General features: G+C 34.6%; 1 protein-coding gene across 22 annotated transcripts in view; it reads left to right on the top strand.

Annotated features, from left to right (window-relative positions):
- LOC149474329 (protocadherin gamma-A3-like) overlaps positions 1 to 18,078 on the top strand; it is a 440,639-nt gene that overhangs the window by 191,221 nt on the left and 231,340 nt on the right. Inside the window, exon 1 of one of the 22 annotated variants that reach the window (XM_089658972.1) lies at positions 6,754 to 9,205. The exons of 20 other annotated variants lie outside the window; for them this stretch is intronic. In XM_089658972.1, coding sequence (XP_089515098.1) covers positions 6,785 to 9,205 — 2,421 coding nt within the window. In that variant the 5' untranslated portion in view covers positions 6,754 to 6,784. Of the gene's footprint in view, positions 1 to 6,753; positions 9,206 to 12,159; positions 14,702 to 18,078 lie in introns of those variants that run through there. One more of the 22 variants, XM_089659040.1, reaches the window with a different exon arrangement.

Here is an 18,078-nt window from a genome sequence, read left to right as displayed (position 1 = left end):
TTTTCACTTGCAAAATCCAGTCTGTTTGCCTGCCCATTCCCAGTATGACCACTGCGAACTGAGGACGTCATATGATGGCCTATGGTTGGTTGGAAAGTGGCTAAACACAAACAGAAATTACTGACAAAGGAATGTGAAGATTTACTCTACTATAGACAGTGCATACAAGCCAACAAATGTTACCATGAAACTACATGTGCAGTGCACATCTTATTGTTAGCTAATGAGTTTATGTGAAATCTTCATTAAACACTGTAAATAATATTGTATTAAGAATATATTTCATTTAGAGCTTTATCAGTGCGGATGTTCAATATGTTTTCCCATAAATTCCTCTTCTATAGATACCATAGTTACCAAAGGGAATATTCTATTAATTACACCTTCTTTACTGTATAACAGACATCTTTGCTGAGAATCCTCTTTCAGACAGTTCGGTGCCAGAGTTAGATTATCTAACAATGAGACAGACCTGTTGGCTTCCCAAATATGCAGTTCAATGGATACCTCATTTAGATATGCAATAAAGGTGGCCAGCCATTCATGAATACTTCCTGTCCCAGCAAAAGGTCTTGAACTCACATGATTAAATTCCATAAAGGGTGTGCCAGGATTTGCCCTAAAGGGGGTTGGTGTATGCTAAATACAGGGGATTTGAAGTTAGCCAATCATATCAGAGAATAGACTGGCCAACGAATCAGAGATACTTTCTGAATATTAATGGAGCAGAGGCCTATAACTATGGACATGAGAGAGAGTGAGGTTCTGTTTGGAACACCGAGGAAGGGAATGGAAATTTTACTTTTATGGAATATATCCCTTGCACTTATATCTAAATGTTTGTCTTATGTCTTTTCTGTCTCACTGTTTGTATTTTGTAATACATTCAAGCTTTCTTAATACTGTTTCTATTATGTAACTAGATAGATTGTTAGTGGTAGTTTAGACCTCCATCCTATTCACCAATAAATTTTGGTTGTTGTGTTAAACCTTTCATTTCTGGGTAAGAACTCTTCATTTACCAAATCATATCAGAGAAATATTATATTTCATAATCTATAGATGTGATCAACACTTATGCAGGTGAAAAACACAACGTGCAGATAGGAAGGTTTATAATGTGTTTAATGAAGATGAATGAAGATCATGTTTTACAGATATCTATACTAATATCACACTTTTCAATAGGTTTTAAATAATCATAGCTACGATGTCTGAACATACATTTCCTTTACTCTTGGGTGGCAACTCTAGCATAGGACCTTAAGTTTGTATTAAAAACAAATGCATTTGTTTGGCAAGTACAGTGGGGATCGAAAGTTTGGGCACCCCAGCTAAAAATTTGTATTAATGTGCATAAAGAAGCCAAGGAAAGATGGAAAAATCTCCAAAAGGCATCAAATTACAGATTAGACATTCTTATAATATGTCAACAAAAGTTAGATTTTATTTGCATCATTTACACTTTCAAAATAACAGAAAACAAAAAAAGGCGTCTGCAAAAGTTTGAGCACCCTGCAGAATTTATAGCATGCACTGCCCCCTTTGCCAAGCTGAGACCTGCCAGTGTCATGGATTGTTCTCAATCATCGTCTGGGAAGACCAGGTGATGTCAATCTCAAAGGTTTTAAATGCCCAGACTCATCTGACCTTACCCCAACAATCAGCACCATGGGTTCTTCTAAGCAGTTGTCCAGAAAACTGAAACTGAAAATAGTTGACGCTCACAAAGCTGGAGAAGGCTATAAGAAGATAGCAAAGCGTTTTCAGATGTCAATATCCTCTGTTCGGAATGTAATTAAGAAATGGCAGTCATCAGGAACAGTGAAAGTTAAAGCAAGATCTGGAAGACCAAGAAAAATATCAGACAGAACAGCTCGCAGGATTGTGAGAAAAACAATTCAAAACCCACGACTGCACGATCCCTCCAGAAAGATCTGGCAGACACTGGAGTTGTGGTACACTATTCCACTATAAAGAGATACTTGTACAAATATGGTCTTCATGGAAGAAACATCAGAAGATAACCTCTTCTACATCCTCACCACAAAAATCATCGTTTGAACTTTGCAAATGAACATATAGACAAGCCTGATGCATTTTGGAAACAAGTTCTGTGGACCGATGAGGTTAAAATTGAACTTTTTGGCCGGAATGAGCAAAAGTACGTTTAGAGAAGGGGAACAGAATTTAATGAAAAGAACCTCTGTCCAACTGTTAAGCATGGGGTTGGATCAATCATGCTTTGGGGTTGTGTTGCAGCCAGTGGCACAGGGAACATCTCACGAGTAGAAGGAAAAATGGATATAATAAATTTTCAGCAAATTTTGGATGGTAACTTGATGCCATCTGTGAAAAAGCTGAAGTTAAAGAGAGGATGGCTTCTACAAATGGATAATGATCCTAAACACACCTCGAAATCCATGGGGAATTACATCAAGAGGCGTAAACTGAAGGTTTTGCCATGGCCTTCACAATCTCCTGACCTCAACATAATTGAAAATGTATGAATAGACCTTAAAAGAGCAGTGCGTGACAGACAGGCCAGAAATCTCAAAGAACTGGAAGACTTTTGTAAGGAACAATGGGCAAAGATACCTCAAACAAGAATTGAAAGACTCTTGGCTGGCTACAAAAAGCGTTTACAAGCTGTGATACTTGCCAAAGGGGGCAGTACAAGATATTAACTCTGCAGGGTGCCCAAACATTTGCAGACGCCATTTTTTTGTTTTCTATTATTTTGAAAGTGTAAATTATGGAAATAAAATCTAACTTTTGTTGACATATTATAAGAATGTCTAATCTGTAATTTGATGCCTTTTGGAGATTTTTCCATCTTTCCTTGGCTTCTTTATGCACATTAATACAGATTTTTAGCTGGGGTGCCCAAACTTTCGATCCCCACTGTATTTACATATTAGATAAATTTTTAATAATTCTTACCATTTTTATTTTATTTTATTTCAGTGCAGTCACAAATTTAATGATTATCCCTCTTATGTGTTTCACTCCGTTAGGAACTTATTCATAGTGTGACTCTATTATTAAGCTCCTAACAGAGTGAAACATGTAAGAGGAGTAGGAAGAGGGACAGATGCTGCTCAAGACCGATCCTTGGAGTCAGATGAGTGCTCCAACCACACCCTCTGATGTGTTTCGCCCCACCCACCGGGGCTTGGTCATAGAGGTGAGAAAGTTACAGACAGCCAGAGAACATATCTGCATTACTGGCCGTGAAAAGGATTAATGTGAAACTGAAACAGGTGTGTATGTATGTGTGTAAGGGAAACAAGGGGAAACGGGAAAAATATATGGCAAAGAGTAAGGGTAAGCATAGACAAAAGACACTGTAATGCTAATGAAAGAAGAAGTGAGAAGGAATGGAAAAAATAAATAAAAAGAAAAAATAAATGAGGAACGCCAAAAAAGGCTGGAAAAACTAGAAGAAAATAAACTAAACTGAAAAAATTCGAAATTGAGAAAGTGAAAAATAAAAAATTAGAAAATGAAAATAAAAAATAAATAATTTAAAATATTCAAGTAATAAATAAAAAATGAGAAATTAAAAAAATTAAAAACTGAAAATAAAAAGATAATAAAAGAATCAAGAAAAAGTAGCGATGAAAATAAAAGAAACAAAAATACAATGACAAAGAAAAAAAACTAAATAAGAAAGAAAAGGAGAAAAAATAAAAAACTTTCTTTATTTTGATTGATAAAAAAATAATAGAAAGAATAAAAAATATAAACAAAGAGGCAAACATCTAGAAAACTGAAAAACACAGAAGAGAGGTGAAAAACACAAAAGAACACTTTTCTCCCTTCTGTGTTGTTCAGTTTTCTAGGGGCTTTTTGCCTCTTTGTTTCTTCTTTTTTCTTTTATATTTTTATAAATCAAAATTAAAAAATGTATATATTTCTCCTTTTCTGTCATTTTTTTCTCTTGGGATTTTCACCAATATTCCTTCCTTTTTATTAATTTTCATTTTCTGATATTTACTTTTCAATAACTCATCTTTCTATACATCTTCTACCTTAATTTAATGTATTTCTCTTCTGCAACTTTTCTTTTTCTTTTTCATTGTATTTTTGTTTCTTTTATTTTCATAAATTTTTTTCTTAAATTTTCTTTTTCTTTTCAGTTTTTTTAATACTTTTTCATTTTTTATTTATTACTTTCATATTTTTTATTTTTTATTCTTCATTTTCTCATTTTTTATTTTTTTATTTTTCAGTTTCTCATTTTTCAGTTTAGTCTATTTTCTTCTAGTTTTTCCAGCCAGTCATTCATCATTTATGGTTTGTTTTTATTTATTTCTTCCATTCCTTCTCTCTTCTTCTTTCATTTGCATTACAGTTTCTATGCTTACCCTTACTCTTTGCCATATATTTTTCACGTTTCCCCTTGCTTCCCTCACACACATACATACACACCTGTTTCAGTTTCACATTAATCCTTTTCATGGCCAACAATGCAGATATATTCTCTGGCTGTCTGTATCCTTCTCGCCTCTGTGACCAGTCCCCTTTGGGCAGGATGAAACACATCAGAGACCATGGCTGGAGTGAGTGCTGAGGCCATTCAACTCATCTGAATCCCAGAGTCGGTCTAGAGCAGCGTCCTTCTCTCTACCTATACAGAATAATTGGAACCTCTTTGGGACACTACTCCTTCCTTTCCCTTTGCCAGCGGGGTGACCTCCCTTCATCTCCAGCTTGGAGTGGTACCATTAAAGTTTCTCTACAATGCACGTAAGAGGAGTAGATAGTTTATCCATGTACCAGATAACATCAATAAGCGTATTTTCGACTTTTAGGAGAGTGGCTTCACTCTTGATTTTGGCACATTGGTTGACAGCTGCAGTCCTAGCTGTAAATCTTAATTTAGCCTTTCTGTTTTTGTATAGAACTTCATATTACAATTTGTAAGAATGCAAATAATATTTACCGTATACCAGTGTTATGAGGAGTTTTAATCACTTAAAATAAATACTGTTCTACCTATCTAGCAAATTAGTTAATTTTTACAGAACAATATATTATTATTATTATTATTATACAGGATTTATATAGCGCCAACAGTTTGCGCAACGCTTTACAATATAACAGGTACAGTACAGTTACAATACCTTTCAGTACAGAAGGAATGTGAGGGCCCTGCTCATGGAGCTTACAATCTAAAGGAAGAAGATTGTATTGTAATATTAAAATATTATTCCCAGATATATTGCCATATATTTGAAATACTACAATTTTGGCCATATTCAATATATTTTAAAATATATTTCATTAATTATATATATATATACTTTATGTTGAAATGTGTTTTTATTACAAAATATATGAAAAATATTTTTAAAAATACATTTATAATATACTGTTTTAAAAATATAAATCTACATTTTTGGAATGCATTTACAAATATATGTTAAAATATATGTTAAAATGACTTTTTTATATGTTAAAAAAGATCTGAAGAATACATTTTAAAAAAATGTATTTTTAAAAATATATATTTTTTTAAATATATTCTCCAGATTTGTTTTTAATATATAAAAAAGTCATTTTAACATAAATTTGAAATATATTGAATATGGCCAAAATTGTAGTTTTTCAAATATATGGCAATATATTTGGGAAGAATATTTTTAAAATATATTTCAAATATATTTTTCTTCCATATGGGAAACATACTTTAAAAACTGTTTCCTGTATTTATGTGCAAATAACTGCATCCAATACCTCAAGGAAAATATTATTTTCATATATCAGACTTGTAAGTGAATGCCCTATCTTCCAGGTGATTAAAACATCTTTGAGGCCTTTCCCGAACCAGACAACCATATAGAGTGGTGACATAACCACTGAACCACATCAGAACAGGGATGGTGATTCTGGTCCTGTGATACACTACATGAGTGGCTTCACTAAAGTGCAAGAGTAATAGGTAGCCTTTAGACAGTGCTGCTTTGGAAATTTATTGAATTTAATTACATTACACATAAATTAATTCTCCCTGAAAGGTGTAGTTGTATGATTTTGAAAATATTATTTTTGAAACAGGTTTAAACTATCTGTATTTTGTTATTTGTAAATATATATGACATCAAGGGGTAAATATTTTCAATACATACCTTAGGAAATGCTTACATTTTGGTTGACCCCAGAGATCTCATGTCTATAATGAGGAAAATACAAATTGGATCTGACTGTGTATAGAGACCTTGTTTAATGCAAAAGCATTGGAGTCATGTCATTTTAGATAATTTTTCAAATACAGTTTACAGAGAAATACTTCAACATTTATTTTAGTTAATGAAGAAATATAAATGTATACATTGTACATTATTGATTATTCACATGCATACAAAATAGACATAAATAAATACTACATCATATAGTATGTAGCAAAAACAGATGTTATTAGATATGAACTATGTTCAGAATGATATTTAGTTCTTTTAATCTAAAATAGAACATTTAAAATAGCCTTAACATGAGTTTTACAGAACAAAACATTAGCATTGCAGTTCCTAAATTACACCTCAGAGCGCCGCTGTTTGACCAATAAGCAGAAAAATACAGAACTGGAGATCCACTGGTATTTTCATCATTCACACACACTGCAGATCTGCATGAAGAGGCACAGACATTACTGGATTTTCTCTGCAAAAGGTGCTGGATAATTTCTCTTTTCTTTTAACAAGTGGATTAAACAGTGCTGTCTTTCTCTCGCACTGGATTACAAATACTCTATATAAAAATTTTTGACAGAAGATTGCGGATGTACACAATGAATCAGATGAAGCCAAAGACATGGAAAAGGCTAAGGTGGCAAGTATTATTTTCTTTCTTAACCTTCTGGCTGTGTCATTCAGCCTCAGGGCAGATTAATTATTCCATTGCTGAAGAATTAAGAAAAGACTCTGTTATAGCAAATATTGCAGATGATCTTGGATTAGACATTAAGCAGCTCTCATCTAGAAAACTGAGAATTGTGTCACGAGACTCAGAGAAATATTTTTATGTGAATGTAGATAATGGAAATCTCTATGTGAAGGACAGGATAGACAGAGAGACATTGTGTGGAGCAGAAGTTACCTGCTTCCTAACATTTGATGCTGTGCTTGAGAACCCTTTTAATATTTATAAAGTGAAAATAGATATTCAGGATATTAATGACAATCCTCCAGTGTTTTATCCTGAGACTTTCAGTATACAGACAATTGAGCTAACGTCACCAGGAACAAGATTTGCACTACAAAATGCAGAAGATCTGGATATTGGTATTAACTCAGTACAGACATATAAACTCAATGACAATTCACATTTTACACTAAGTCAGAAGATTGGCAGTGATGGATTTCAATCTCTTGAGCTTGTGTTAGAGAAATCACTGGATCAAGAATTAAAAAATGTTCATGAACTGATTTTAACAGCTATGGATGGAGGAAATCCTGTGAGATCTGGAACAGCTATAATAAGAATCTTTGTTATTGATGTTAATGATAATTTTCCAATATTTTCTCATAAGGTATACAAAGTTAGTGTGATTGAGAATAGTGCAGTAAATACTACTATAATCAATGTAAATGCTACAGACAAAGATTCTGGTACAAATGGGCAAATCACTTATTCCTTCAGCAAAACATCAGGAAATGTCCATCCTTCTGGCCTCTTCAGTATTGAACCAAAAAGTGGTGATATTAAAATAAACAGAAAGTTAGATTTTGAAAAGATAAGAAATTATGAACTGTCTATTCAAGCTGAGGATGGAGGAGGACTTGTTTCTCATTGTAAGGTATTGATAGAAGTGATGGATGAGAATGATAATGCACCAGAGATATCCATTACATCATTATCTTCACCCATTCCTGAAGACTCTTCACCTGGAACAATGTTAGCACTCATTGAAGTTCATGATAAAGATTCAGGAGAAAATGGACAAGTTGACTGTAACATTTTAGAAGAAACACCTTTTAGCTTAATATTATCATCTGATAGCTATTACAGAATTGTGACTACAAGTAATTTGGATAGAGAGGCAATATCCAGTTATAACATCACAGTGATAGCTAGAGACAGAGGGTCTCCACCGCTTTCCAGTAGAAGAAAAATCAGACTGGAGATTTCAGATGTTAATGACAACCCGCCAGTTTTTATGAAATTCCCTTATGTTGCTTATGTACCAGAGAATAATCTTCCTGGTGCCTCTATCTACAGAGTGCAAGCTTCAGATTCAGATTTTGGAGAAAATGCTAAAATTATATATTCCATTTTTAGTGGAGATTTTTCAGTGTCCTCTTATTTTTCTGTCAACATGGAAAATGGAGTCATCTATGCACAGAGATCATTTGACTATGAAAAGCACAAGGAATTTGTGGTACAAGTTAATGCCCGAGACAATGGTTCTCCATCATTGAACAGCAACTCAACATTGGTAATTCGAATAGTAGATCACAATGATAATCAACCAAAAATTTTGTATCCATATCCAGAAAGTGGAGGATCAGCTGTGTTTGAGATGGTCTCTTTTGCCTCAGAGCCAGGGTCCTTAATAACAAAGGTGGTTGCAGTGGATGCAGATGTTGGGCACAATGCTTGGTTGTCTTATCATTTCATACAAATGTCAGAACCATCTTATTTCACCATCAATGAACATACAGGAGAAATCAGGACATTACGTACTTTTCAGGAAAAAGATATACTGAAACATAAGGTTGTGGTTATGGTGAAGGACAATGGAGATCCCTGTCTCTCAGCTACTGTCACTTTAAATCTTGCTATTGCAGATAACTTCCAACAGGTGGCTCCTAAAATAAACAATCAGATCAATGAAGATTCTCAAACCAATCTGCACTTGTATCTAGTAATTGCCCTAGCCATCATTTCATTTTTATTTATTATTACTGTAATGTTAGTCTTCATTTCAAAATGCAAGCAACCAAAACCCACTCCGTATCTTGGACCTCTAAATACAAATTTGTATCCAACAGTTGATCCCAGAATACTTTCTATGTACAGTGATGGAAACTTAACCCTTCCCTACTCTTACAATGTTTGTGTGGCTTTGGATTCATGTGAAAACGACTTTACTTATGTACAATCCAAACAAGAAGTTCCCGTAGAAAATCTAATTGATGCTGATGACTCGGGGCCTGGAAATGAAAGTGGGAAAGACACATCTTCAAACTGTGCCATACAGGTGAGTATAAAATAACTCTTCAAATATTGGAAATGGTAATTAGATTAAAATGTAGGCTAGATGCAGACTTGTTCCATGCCTTCTGGGCATGTCCCAAGATTAAACAATTCTGAAACACAGTTGTGCATTATGCTACCACACACTTAGTAAACTACTTACCTCTAACCCCTGAATGGGCACTCTTTGACCTAATCAACATACCAGGTGTTAAAATCTCAAGAGGATGTAAACAATTCCTAATTGTCATATCCCTTGTAGCAAGAAAAACCATTTTACATAAGTGGATCTACCCAGACCCCCCACTGTTTCTTTGTTTATAGACAAACTCTCTTATGTTTTTCGAATGGAATGGGTGGAGGCCTCCTTGCATTCTTGCATCAAAAAATAAAATTTAAAAAAATGTAGGCGCTTTCCAAAACACTGCCATTGTTTAGTGTTCTCTTTTTTAATTTTATTTTTATTTTCCATTAAACATACAATATACAATAAAACCACAGTTATATATCCAACCACAAACCCACAAACAATAACCAAAATACACAATCTTACACCAACACAGGGTAACCCTATACAACCCTGGCTCTAAAACACTTCTTATAGCTAGATTTCCCCTTATTGGTGCATGTACATAAACAGACTGTATTTTTCTAAGTTCAAATGTATATATCACCTAATCCTAGAACTACTTCATAGTATTTAGTATAGACCCGTGGCTCAAAAATGTCAGTCTCAGCAGTGGATTTGATACATGGGCATTTCATATTCTATTAGTTTGGCTTTTGCTTATCATGCAATAGACTCAATTACTGATTTATGCCTAGAGATGCTTTGTATTTAATATATGGTTGGGGCTGTACTATCCACCTTCACTTATTTGTAAGGTTGTGTTAATCCAAATCAGTTAGATTGAAACCTATACTGGAAAATGACAGTAGTAGAATTAAAGTTTGGGCGTGATTGCTTGATTTGAGGATGTGCAATTGGTTGATGTTTTAAAGTCTTTGATAAATCAGTACCTTCTGCATTGTCTAACTGCATGTCGGCCTTATATATTGTCCAACTGCATCAATTTCTTCTTTTTTTTTTCGCTTTAGGCCCATGCTACACTATCTGTATTTTGTTATTCAGTGTATGATTTCGTAAATTCAGTGTAAATGTAATGTTATATTTGGACTGAACTCTAGAATTGTGTTGGAATAATTAGTTTATTAAAACTAATTTTCATGGAAAAGAAAAATAATGAACACTGTTTTGCCTCACCACACTGTGAGGCGTTGAGTAAACCCAGTTAACCAATTTACTTAGCTGGATACAGAGGATCTCCTTCTCTTTCCAGCAGAAGGATAATCAAACTGGAGATTTCAGATGTTAATGACAATCCACCAGTTTTTATGAAATCCCCTTATGTTGTTTATGTACCAGAGAATAATCTACCCGGAGTCTCAATATACAGAGTTCAAGCTTCAGATCCAAATTATGGAGAAAATGCTAAAACTATATATTCAATATACAGTGAAGAATTCCCAATGCCCTCTTATTTTTCTGTCAATGTGGAGAATGGAGCCCTTTATGCTCAGAGATCATTTGACTATGAAAAGTATAAGGAGTTCATAATACAAGTTAATGCCAGAGAAAATGGTTCTCCTTCACTTAGTAGCAATTTAACATTGATAATCCGAATAGTGGATCACAATGACAATGAACAAAAATCTTGTATCCATATCCTGAAAGTGGGGGATCAGCTGTGTTTGAGATGGTCTATGAAGATCACATTTTCCAGTAGGTTTTGAATAATAATGGCTAGGATGACTGAAGATGTGCTTCTTCTACTCTGGGGTGGCACCTCTAACATAGGACCTTTAGTTTGCATTAAACATATGTTCAATTGTTTTACAAGTATTTATATACAGAAGTGGAATAGTTCTTATAATTTTAGATGTATTTAATTTTCAGAGCAGAAACACAAAAGTAATGGTTAATGTCAACCCTTAGAGAATTATACTCTAGCCTCACTACCCATTGATTGCCATCATGGGGCATGATAGAGGTGTGTCCTTTTACTGCATACTATGTACTAAAATGTGTCCTTTTTCCTATGTCACAATGTTAGCAAGTATGCACACATCAGTGCATTTTTTGTTATTTAGAATTGTTAATCACACCATCACTTTAAATAGTGTTCTACTAATTAAACAAATTCGTCCATTTGTACAGAAGAATAAGTATCAGTTTTAATGTGTCATGCTTGGAAACCATCCACTATAGTACCATTTGAAAGTAAAGAGAATTCAGGCACTATTTCCTGGTAAAATATACAGATAACTATCTTCAAAAGCAATGGACCTTCTGGATAATGTAATTTTCATATGGCAGGTTTGTAAGTGAATGCCCCACCTGCCAGGTGTTTGAACCCCTGAGCCACATGAGAACAAGAGTGACTGTATGGTCCACTTGTGGCATGCCTTGAGAGTGGCTTCAGTAAAGTACAAATTTGAAGGTATCTGTATTTTGTAGTATGTTAATATGAATTAGATCACAGAGACAATTTCTTGTTAATATTTTCAATGCATATATACGAACATTCTTGAAATTTGTCTGAACTCAGAAATCTTCTATTATGGGGAGAGAAAAAATTGTGTATTCCTGAATATAAGTATCTTATTTAATACAAAATCATTTCAGTCAGCTAATTTCAGACAGTTTTCAAATATATTAGATGTCATTAAATATAAAAAAATATTCTCCATGATATTTGGTTAAGTCAAAATTAAAATATTTAAAATAACCTAAATATAAGATCTGTTGAACAAAACACTAGCATTGCAGTTCCTCAATTACACCTCAGAGCGCCGCTGTTTGACCAATAAGCAGAAAAATACAGAACTGGAGATCCACTGGTGTTTTCATCATTCACATACACTGCAGATCTGCATGAAGAGGCACAGACATTTTCTGGATTCTCTCACCATAAAGATGCTGGATAATATTTTTTTTCATTAACAAGTGGATTCAATGGTGTATGTTTCCTGTCTCACTGGATTACAAATACAAAAAAATATTTGATGCAAGATTGCAGATGCAAGAATGGAGCAGTTGAAGCCTAAGACATACAAAAGACTGAGGTGGCAAGTATTAATTCCCTTCATATTTTTCTGTCTGTGTAGTTTAGCCTCTGCTCAGATTCATTATTCCATTGCAGAAGAAATGAGAAAAGACTCTGTTATAGCAAATATTGCAGATGATCTTGGATTAGCTATTAAACAGCTCTCATCTAGAAAACTGAGAATTGTGTCACGAGACTCAGAGAAATATTTTTATGTGAATGTAGATAATGGAAATCTCTATGTGAAGGACAGGATAGACAGAGAGACATTTTGTGGAGAAGAAGCTACCTGCTTCCTAACCTTTGATGCTGTGCTTGAAAATCCTATTAATATTTTTAAAGTGAAAATAGAAATTCTGGATATTAATGACAATCCTCCAGTGTTTTATCCTGAGACCTTCACTATAGAAACTATTGAACTAACATCACCAGGAACAAGATTTGCATTACAACATGCAGAAGATCTTGATATCGGTGTTAATTCAGTTCAGATATACAAGCTCAGTGACAATTCACATTTTACACTAAGTATGAAGATTGGCAGTGATGGATTTCAATCTCCTGAGCTTGTGTTAGAGAAATCACTGGATCAAGAATTACAAAATGTTCATGAACTTATTTTAACAGCTCTGGATGGGGGAAATCCTGTGAGATCTGGAACAGCTGTAATACGAATCATTGTTATTGATGTTAATGATAATTTTCCAATATTTTCTCATGAGGTTTACAAAATTAGTGTGAATGAGAATAGTGCAGTAAATACTACTATAATCAATGTAAATGCTACGGACAAAGATTCTGGTACAAATGGGCAAATCACTTATTTCTTCAGCAAAACATCAGGAAATGTCCATCCTTCTGGCCTTTTCAGTATTAATTCTGGAACTGGTGACATTAAAATACACAAAAAGTTGGATTTTGAGAAGACAAGGAATTATGAACTTTTTGTTCAGGCTAAGGATGGAGGAGGACTTGTGTCCCATTGTAAGGTGTTGATAGAAGTTATAGATGAGAATGACAATGCTCCAGAGATATCAATCACCTCATTATCCTCACCTATTCCTGAGGATTCTGCACCTGGAACAATTATAGCGCTCATTGAAATTCATGATAAAGATTCAGGAGAAAATGGACAAGTTGATTGTATTATTTTAGAGGAGACACCTTTCAGTCTGATATCATCATCTGATAGCTATTACAAAATTGTGGCTACAAGTCATTTGGACAGAGAAAAAATATCTATTTACAACATCACAGTGTTAGCTGGGGACAGAGGATCTCCTCCTCTTTCCAGCAGAAGGATAATCAAACTGGAGATTTCAGATGTTAATGACAACCCACCAGTTTTTATGAAATCCCCTTATGTTGTTTATGTACCAGAAAATAATCTACCTGGAGCCTCGATATACAGAGTTCAAGCTTCAGATCCAGATTATGGAGAAAATGCTAAAATTATATATTCAGTATACAGTGAAGAATTCCCAATGCCCTCTTATTTTTCTGTCAATGTGGAGAATGGAGCCCTTTATGCTCAGAGATCATTTGACTATGAAAAGCATAAGGAGTTCATAATACAAGTTAATGCCAGAGACAATGGTTCTCCTTCACTTAGTAGCAATTCAACATTGATAATCCGAATAGTAGATCACAATGACAATGAACCAAAAATCTTGTATCCATATCCAGAAAGTGGGGGGTCAGCTCTGTTTGAGATGGTCCCTTTTACCTCAGAACCAGGATCCTTAATAACAAAGGTGGTTGCAGTGGATGCAGATGTTGGGCACAATGCTTGGCTGTCTTATCATTTCATACAAATGTCAGAACCATCTTACTTCACCATCAATGAACATACAGGAGAAATCAGGACATTACGTTCTTTTCAGGAAAAAGATATACTGAAGCATAAGGTTGTGGTTATGGTGAAGGACAATGGAGATCCCTGTCTCTCAGCTACAGTCACTTTAAATCTTGCTATTGCAGATAACTTCCAACAGGTGGCTCCTAAAATAAACAATCAGGTTAATGAAGATTCTCAAACCAATCTGCACTTGTATCTAGTAATTGCCCTAGCCATCATTTCATTTTTATTTATTATTACTGTAATGTTAGTCTTCATTTCAAAATGCAAGCAACCAAAACCCACTCCGTATCTTGGACCTCTAAATACAAATTTGTATCCAACAGTTGATCCCAGAATACTTTCTATGTACAGTGATGGAAACTTAACCCTTCCCTACTCTTACAATGTTTGTGTGGCTTTGGATTCATGTGAAAACGACTTTACTTATGTACAATCCAAACAAGAAGTTCCTGTAGAAAATCTAATTGATGCTGATGACTCGGGGCCTGGAAATGAAAGTGGGAAAGACACATCTTCAAACTGTGCCACACAGGTGAGTATAAAACAACAAAACAACAACTTCAAATATTGGAAATGGTAATTAGATTAAAATGTAGGCTAGATGCAGACTTGTTCCATGCCTTCTGGGCATGTCCAAAGATTAAATAATTCTGAAACACAGTTGTGCATTATGCTAACACACACTTAGTAAACTACTTACCTCTAACCCCTGAATGGGCACTCTTTGACCTAATCAACATACCAGGTGTTAAAATCTCAAGAGGATATAAACAATTCCTAATTGTCATATCCCTTGTAGCAGGAAAAACCATTTTACATAAGTGGATCTACCCAGAACCCCCCACTGTTTCTATGTTTATAGACAAACTCTCTTATGTTTTTCACATGGAATGGGTGGAGGCCTCCTTACATAAGTAGTAAGGGGTCCAAAAATTCTTTGATATCTGAGAGTCTTTCATTCAAACCTTGCCTACAGATACCCAAAAATCAATAGTACAATGTTTTCAATATACGCAATGGTTTCCAACCAGACTGTTAGCCACTGACCCTCCAATTGATATCCTACCCTCCATTCATCTTTTTTTTTCTGTTTCTTAACCACTTGCCATCCGCCTACTGTTTTTAAATGGCAGGACGGTGGCACTCCAGGGGCGGGTTGCCATTCATAAAAGGCACCCGCTATTTCTAGTTGTGCGCGCTCCCTGGGAGCGCGCAGCACCACGATCCGGTGCCCGCTGTGTCCTCCGGACACAGTGAAACACCAATCGTCGGACGGGACCTCTGTACGAGGTCCCAAACATGTGATCACTGAATGGCCAATCAGTGATCACATGCAAAGTAGTAAGCAAGATGTCACTTGTTACATCATTGCTTACTACCTGTGAAATCTGTGAATGATCCCAGAGGTCACATGGTACAAGGCTATTCACAACAGCCGTGTACCATGTAACAAGCTCTGACCAATCACAGCTCACACAGTATTTCTCAATGGCTGCAAGAATGCAGACAGAGAGAAAGAGAAATGAATGATTTTACATCCTATATGGGTGTAAAAGCAATCACTGTAAGAAAAAAAAAAATCTTCTTCACCCCCCACAAGTACTACAGTGTCACCATGGTGACACTGTACTGCTAGGGTGACAGTATGTAAAAAAAAACCAAAATAAAACCAAATAATAATATAAAAAAAAAATAAAAATGTAAAAAAAATGTTTAAAAATTTAAATTTTTGGTTATAAACTAATTTGGCGTATTTTTTGTTTCTTACTAAAAAGATAACGGAATAAATTTTGGCCAAGATTTATGATGAAATATTATTTATTTGCAAAATTTTATAAGAAAAACACTTTTTCAAAATTTTGGACATTTTCATTTACATAGCAAAAAAAATAAAAATCCCAGCGGTGAATAAATACCACCAAAATAAAGCTTTATCTGTCTCAAAAAAATGGTAAAAAATTCATATGGGTACAGTGTTGCATGACCGTGCAATTGTCATTCAAAGTGTGATAGCGCTGAATGCTGAAAATTGACCTGGACAGGAAGGGGGTAAAAGTGTCTGGACAGGAAGTGGTTATTGTCCATCCTTTGATCCAGCACTGATACCTGGTTCTCATACTATAATAACAAACTGTATGTTTTCAATTTTGTATTGTCCTACTGGCCAAATGTTGTGGCTATTTGTTAACTGCATTCTCGCATCAAAAAATAAAATACAAAAAAATGTAGGCACTTTTCAAAACACTGCCATTGTTTAGTTTTCTTTTTTTTTTCTTTAAAACATATACAATAAAACCACAGTTATATATCCAACCACAAACCCACAAATAATAACCAAAATACACAATCTTACACCAACACAGGGTAACCCTACAAAACCCTGGCTCTAAAACACTTATTAGCCAGATTACCCCTCATTGGTGCAGGTACATAAACAGACTTTATTTTTCTAAGTTCAAATGTATATATCACCTAATCCTAGAACTACTTCATATTATTTAGTATAGACCCGTGGCTCAAAAATGTCAGTCTGAGCAGTGGCTCAAAAATGTCAGTCTCAGCAGTGCATTTGATTCATGGACATTTCATATTCTATTAGTTTGGCTTTTGCTTATCATGCAATAGAATCACTGATTACTTTATGCCTAGAGATGCTTTGTATTCAATGTATGGTTGGGGCTGTACTATCCACCTTCACTTATTTGTAAGGATGTGTTAATCCAAATCAGTTAGGTTGAAACCTACACTGGAAAATGACAGTAGTAGAATAAAAGTTTGGGTGTGATTGCTTGATTTGAGGAAGTGCAGTTGGTTCATGTTTTAAAGTCTTTGATAAATCAGTACCTCCTGCATTGTCTAACTGCATGTCGGCCTTATATATTGTCCAACTGCATCTATTTCTTTTTTTTTTGGTTTTAGGCCCATGTTACACTATCTGTATTTCTTTATTCAGTGTATGATTTAGTAAATTCAGGGGAAATGTAATGTTACATTTGTACTGAACTCTAGAATTGTGTTGCAATAACTAATTTATTAAAACTAATTTTTATGGGGAAGAAAAATAATGAACACTGTTTTGCCTCACCACACTGTGCAGCATTGAGTAAACCCAGTTAACCCATTTACTTACTTTCACCTTAAAGGAAGGCTTGGAAATTTTAAGCCCGCTATTCAAACTGTGTGTATCTGTTTTCTCTCCTCTGCTGAACTACAGTGATTGACAGACTAGTTTAACCAGAAGAAATAATTTCATTCTTATATAGTCCAAGCTTTTTTCCTGACTCAGACTTATCGGAGTATGATGTGCTGAAAAAGAGGAGTGACTACACAGGAACAGAGATTTACATTTTCTTTACTCATTTGTTTAACAGGTGTTTAATGAAGATCACATTTTCCAGTAGGCTTTGAATAATCATGGCTAGGATGACTGAAGATATGCTTCCTCTCTACTCTGGGGTGGCACCTCTAGCATAGGAACTTTTGCTTGCATTAAACATATGTTCAATTGTTTTACAAGTATTTATATACAGAAGTGGAATAGTTCTTATAATTTTAGATGGATTTAATTTTCAGAGCAGAAACACAAAAGTGATGGTTAGTGCCAACCCTTAGAGAATTATACTCTAGCCTCACTACCCATTGATTGCCATCATGGGGCATGACAAAGGTGTGTCCTTTTACTGCATACTATGTACTAAAATGTGTCCTTTTTCCTATGTCACAATGTTAGCAAGTATGCACACATCAGTGCATTTTTTATTATTTAGGATTGTTAATCACACCATCACTTTAAATAGCGTTCTACTAATTAAGCAAATTCGTCCATTTGTACAGAAGAATAAGTATTAGCTTTAATGTGTCATGCTTGGAAACCATCCACTATAGTACCATTTGAAAGTAAAGAGAATT

Source organism: Staurois parvus, unplaced genomic scaffold (assembly GCF_062004578.1).
Source record: "Staurois parvus isolate SC_StPar_1 unplaced genomic scaffold, SC_StPar_1.0 ptg000006l, whole genome shotgun sequence".
Classification (NCBI taxonomy): Eukaryota; Metazoa; Chordata; class Amphibia; order Anura; family Ranidae; genus Staurois; species Staurois parvus.
This window is presented reverse-complemented; position numbering and strand designations above follow the sequence as displayed.